Source organism: Protopterus annectens, chromosome 13.part0 (assembly GCF_019279795.1).
Source record: "Protopterus annectens isolate FY-2018-M chromosome 13.part0, PAN1.0, whole genome shotgun sequence".
Taxonomy (NCBI): domain Eukaryota; kingdom Metazoa; phylum Chordata; order Ceratodontiformes; family Protopteridae; genus Protopterus; species Protopterus annectens.
The window spans coordinates 1,356,205,838-1,356,211,837 of record NC_056747.1 but is presented as its reverse complement, the minus strand read 5'-3'; the positions used below and the strand labels follow the sequence as shown (position 1 = coordinate 1,356,211,837).

Genomic DNA, 6,000 nt, shown 5'->3' with positions numbered 1-6,000 from the left:
AATAAATAATTTATTATTTTATATACTATTAGGTGTTAGAGAAGGAGAATTTAATTTTTATTATTGACAATGTGCACTTCATCGATAAAGAGTCAATGGACATCATAATAAGAATTACCAACCAAACACCTGCCTTGTTTGTTATGGCATTGCAACCACTTACGCTTGAAACTCCACTCTATGAAAAAGTTCAAAGTATAAAATCTTCAAAAACATTATATATGAAACTTGAGGAGCTGGACTCATCTGCTGTTAAACAACTAGCCTGCAGTTTTCTTGGTGTTGTTCAAATTCCAAAGCCACTAGAGATGTAAGTATAAAACTCTGTTACTAAGCTGCACTGTTTATACAAAGTTGGTATTCTAAATTCTTCCTCTGACTGCCATCACTTTCACAAACATCATGTTTGTTAGTACTATTTCTGTATAGGCAAGGTCTGTTATCAGGAAAACACTTGTTTATTTATTTATTCCGCTTTGATCTGATGTTGTTTTTTTTTCAGTCCTCAATATGCGGGTTGTCGGATCTGAGACAAGCAATCAAACTATGTCTCTGAGGCTTTGCACCACCAAATCTCCTCAGATCTTTGCCACAATTGAGATGGATGTGGTCTCAGCATCTGTGCTCAGATAAGTTTTCCAAAGGGATTTGAAGTGTTTTTTCACTATTAATTTTACATTAGTGTTCAGGGTTCTCTCTGCCTTTTTTTTTAGGAAGTTTAGGTTTTTAGGGATAGGTGTCTTTCTTTAGCTCTTAATGTCCCCAGGTCATTCTCTCATGTGTAAGTGGTACTCAGGCTACAGGGATTTTCCCCATTTTTTTAAGTTATGTGAAGTGGTGAGCTGGTTGTTGGTGGTTTCAGTATGTCTTGGAAGACTTCAGGCTTCAGAAAGAGTATTAACAAGCTGCCCCTGCAAGACTCACATGAATGGTGCATGTACTGTCTGGGAGAAGCTCACCTTGATAAGGATTGTGAGGCCTGTACCTTTTACATGGAGGCCCTTGGCTGACAGGCACACTAAATTGATTTTTCTCCTTCTACTGCCACAGCTTCCCCTTCTACTGCCACAGCTTCCCCTTCCACAGTTTCTTCTACTCCTGCCAAGAAGACCACAGAGAAGTTTAAGATGGAGACAAAGACAGAGGTAAGAGAGAGACAAAAAAGAGGAAAAGGATGAAGATAAATCTCAAGACTGATGCAAAAGCTCTGTTGAGTGTGCAGCATCAGATAAGCCATTACAGAAGCCCTGCAGGTCCTGTGTTTCTTCAGCTCACACCTTGACTGTGGCATTGGCACCACACTGGGCCTGATCTGCAGCTTCTTCAGATCTGACATTAAAGTTGCATCTGTCCTCACTCTCAGATGTTCTGAGTCCTTTTCTGACTGCAGTTCTGAAACCATGCAGTTCACTGATCCTGGCTGCTCAACAGAGTGGTCACCCCCTTAGATCCCACTCCTTTGATTAGTGTCCAGGAGTTAGACAGACCATTGAACCTGCCTGAAAAGTCTCTTTTGATGGTACTTTCAAGATCCCTGAGGTCCTCTCAGAGTATTAGGGAAATAGATTTGGACAAGATGATGCAGCCCTTCATGAAGACACAGATTGACTTGGGAATCATCCCCCCTCCTCCACTCTGAGGGTGGAAGGAGTTGGTCCCTCTGCTCTTTTCTGGTTTGTATTTCAGTAATCCACCCTACAAATTCAGTGGGTCTGGATCCACCTCTAGCCTATATGATTCCCTCATCCATGCCAAAAGCATTGCCTTATGCTACATGTTTACCTTAATGCATTCATCTCTGGCTTTTCAGAGCTAACCAGATTACAGAAGCAAGAGGTTGGGGCTGGAGGCATGGAGGTTAAGTCTAAGGCTTTTGGAACCATCCCTGCCCCTTGGTAGCCAGCTTGGCTCCAGTGTAAGCCTTGGATCCAGCTGGGTATATGTGCAGTGTTGGTGCTACCCATAGATCTTTGGGTCAGAGCAGGGCCATCCAGCTTGGCTCCAGTGTAAGCCTTGGATCCAGCTGGGTATATGTGTAGTGTTAGTGCTACCCATAGATCTTTGGATCAGAGCAGAGCCATCCATTGTCTTATGGCCTTAGAGTTTGAGGTTGTAGAGAGGATCCAGCCCATTTCTCTAGTAAATCTGGAACCTCTGTCACACATCATCTTATTCAGAGACAGCCTATATCTTGAGGCCCTGAATAGCCCCAGCTCTGGGGCTTTTCTGAGGCATCCATATCTCATTCAATGTCCCTTCCTCAAAGATTACAGGAAGCACCAGTCTAAGAGCAGACGCATGCCTTTTTTGGTGACCTCTTAGAACTGATGAGACATAAGGAGGTTGGATCATGAAGCCCCTTCTTCTGAGTAGTCAGTTTTTCTTGAGGTTTTCGGTGCAGGCTCATTAATGGTCTTGATGGTACTCTGTCCAGATATACTTGTTGAATTAGGCCATGAAATGAACTAGAAGTGGTGGAGCCTATCCCTAGGAAAACAGATTTTAGCTCTACCCAAGGATAGGAAATATTAGGGCAAAGGGCCTGCGGTTGATGCTATAGTAGCAGTCAAGGCAACCAAAAAGGAAGTCTGAGAGGAGAGTGTATCTGACCATACTACCAATATACAGTCTAATGGGTTGAAAAGATTTAGGAAGCACACATTTGCTTCAGTCAGCTTTGCTCTTTGTGGTCTGAATTAAATGGCACACCTGACCAGACTACAGGGGGACTTGATTAACGAGGTTACCATAGCATCCCAAATGATAGTCAAGACTTGTATGTCTATGGAGGATTTGTTGGCTACCATGCTGTCAGTTTCTAATGTGTCTGTGTGTTTGTAATCCAAGTGGATGGTACGGTCAGGGTGCAGGCACCATCATTGCTGTTGGCCACCATGCCTTGATGTGCCTCCATTTAGTAGTTCCAATTTGTTTAAACCTAAAGTTAAAGGCTCTTTGACCAGTACCAAGCAGGATGGCAAGAAGCTGTCTGCCATGCAGGTTTAGTTTTCACCCCTCAATGGACTTTCTTCAGCAATCAGAGGGGAGGTAAATGGGTATTCTTCTGAACGTTCCAGCAACTTGTCAGGACACTCCAGGTGGTAGTACTCCTGGAGGACAAAGGGAAACTTTAATGGATTCCACCCTTGGGGTAGAAGGAGTCCACAGAATCAGAGCTTTAAGGGACCTTCTCCTACAAGCCCTTTTAGCACTTCTAAAGTTTTGCCAAATTGCTGCACTGTGAAGGCAGTCAGAGAGCACTTTACTCTTCACCCTCAAGCTTGGGAAGCTGTCACCATATATTTCTGGGTGTTGAGAGTCATTAACAGAGTCCACTCTATATCTTTACATGATTTCCTGATTATTCATCAGAAATACCATCCTGAAATTCGACCCCAGCCTCAAAGGGAAGCAGAAGGAGAAATACAAAAGTTGCTAGTAAAACAAGTCATCCAGGAGTCCCCACCAGACCAAGGTCTATTCAAGATTCTTTTCAGTGCCCAAGAAAAACAAGGACCTCAGGCCAACATTGGACCTAAGCAAACTAAACCTATTCATTAACCAGACCAAATTCCAGATAGTAACAGTGTGGTCCATTCTTCCTCTACTGAAGAAAAATGACTGTTTTCTGCTCAGCAGACATCCAGGATGCTTACCATTACATTAATACAGCCAGACATTCCAGGAAGTTTCTGCTCTAAGTTTTGCGCTCTGCCCTTTGGTCTCACTATGGCCCCTGAGTGTTCACTAAATTCATTTCAGTGATACCAGCAGAGCTCAGGCTACAGTGATTCTGGGTCTTTCTTTAGCTAGACAATTGGCTCCTTTTGGCAACTTCAAGGGTATAACTAGTATAAAGACATGCATCTGGAATGTTTCTCCCCGGGTGTCCTATGAAAATTTACTTTGTTCCAAGTCAGACTTTCTCGGTAAACAAATGTAAAATAAAATAAATAAATAGTATAAGCAAGGAATCCTTCCTCCATCTGTGGTTACAGTGAATGTTAAGAAATCCAAGCAACAGCCAGTGGAGGTCTTGCAGTTTATAGGTTGCCATCTGGACACTACTGGACACTACAACTCTAATTACCAGCCTTCCCTTTTCAAGGTTGTCATCTCTATGGCTTCAATACCATCAGGTTCTTCTTGCTCAGAGGCCATCCCCTTCTGTAATCCTTCATTTCCTTACATCGATGGAGACTGCCATTTTGTTAGTTCCTCTGGCCAGGTTCTGCATGAGGGCATTTCAGTGGACTATCTCGGTCCAGTGGCCTCTGACAACACATCTTATGCAGTATCCCATAAGTCTTACAGAGATTTGTCACAGTCATATCTTAAGGTGGATGACATCCAACAGTGTGTCATCAGGAAGCCCCTTTGTCTTTCCCCACCCATGACCATGGTTGTATACAAAAGTTATGTACTTACCATAATACTAGGCCAGTGTTCTCTTCTTCCATCCATCTCAACAAACCCTCCTCCCTCTGTTCCCCTTCCAAATTGACTTCTATTTAGTTCTCCACTTCTAGAAGACCTTAAGGACCAACCTGAAATCTTCCTGTGTTGAACCTCTTCAGGTACATACCTTTATGATTCTGTTTATAGCCTTTCTTTAAAGGGTCCAGTAAGAGGAAAACAAATTCAAGCGGAGGAGATTGGGTGGTGCAGGGGATTAAGGAAGAAGAGTTTGAGCTTTAGCGCCATAGTCTAATTGCAGGCCTCAGATCCAGCTGGATCTGACAACCGACAGACTGAAGTCAGATGGACAACACAAATCTAGCCTTGTGGGAAGTACAGAGCTTTCATTTAACTGAGAATTGTCATCTGGGAAGCTTGCATTTTCAGACGAGTCTGTAGAGAAAACCTCCAACATATGCAGGAAACCATTCCTGCAGCAATTATCAAAAACATAAAGTGATAATTAAGAAGGAATTATAGTTAGAAATTTGAGCAGCTGGTGTGAAGATAATAGCATAAACTCATACAAAGTATTATCTTTTGACAAGAGAATGAAATATTGTTTCGATGTTACGGCGGGCTAAAGATGTATTAACATTCATTCTTTAAGATTCATTTTGGCTTAACAACCAAAAAAAAAATGAAGGAAAGAAAAAAAAAGCAAAACGTAATACATAAAAAGCCACCTTTTGCAAAAACACACATGCAATACAAAATGCATTATCAATCATATACAAACGTTCTTTACACAGGAGACAGCTCATTGCTGGTGCTTGTTATATATATATATATATATGTATATGTATGTGTAGTTATATGTGTGTGTGTATATGTATATCTATATATATATATATGTATATGTATGTGTAGTTATATGTGTGTGTATATATGTATATCTATATATATATATATATATGTATATGTATGTGTAGTTATATGTGTGTGTATATATGTATATCTATATATATATATATATATATATATATATATATATATATGGATTCACTTCATAACACTGAAAGCTCAAAACACTGAAACCAAAACACTGAAACTTCAAAATCTTGAAAACTCAAAACACTGAAAACACATATCATACATATACTGAGTTTAAACAACATAACTCATAGTGCTTTCCACCAAGTGTAAGCAGGATGGCAAGCCCCCCTGTAACCCCCATGTGGGGGACAAGCCCCCCACACCCCCTGCTACTTATATATATCAACTCCGAGGTTGCACTTCACTACACTAAGTGCAATCTTGGAGTTGATATATTTAAGTAGCAGTCCCCCACATGGGGGGTGCAGGGGGGCTTGCCCCCCTGCTTACACTTGTTGGAAAGTGCTATGATTTATGTTGTTTAAACTCAGTATATGTATTCTATGTGTTTTCAATGTTTTGAGTTTCAGTGTTTTGAGTTTTCAGTGTTTTGAAGTTTCAGTGTTTTGGTCTTCTATATTATGAAGTTTTCTCATTTTCAGTGTTTTGAGTTTTCAGTGTTATGAAGTGAATCCATATATGTGTGTATAAATATATATATATATA

General features: G+C 40.9%; 1 protein-coding gene across 1 annotated transcript in view; it reads left to right on the top strand.

Moving 5' to 3' along the window:
• Positions 1-6,000, top strand: part of ADCY10 (adenylate cyclase 10) — a 376,739-nt gene that overhangs the window by 232,904 nt on the left and 137,835 nt on the right. Inside the window, exon 16 of the mRNA XM_044054989.1 lies at positions 33-310. Within this exon, the coding sequence (XP_043910924.1) occupies positions 33-310 (278 nt within the window). The remainder of the gene's footprint in view (positions 1-32; positions 311-6,000) is intronic.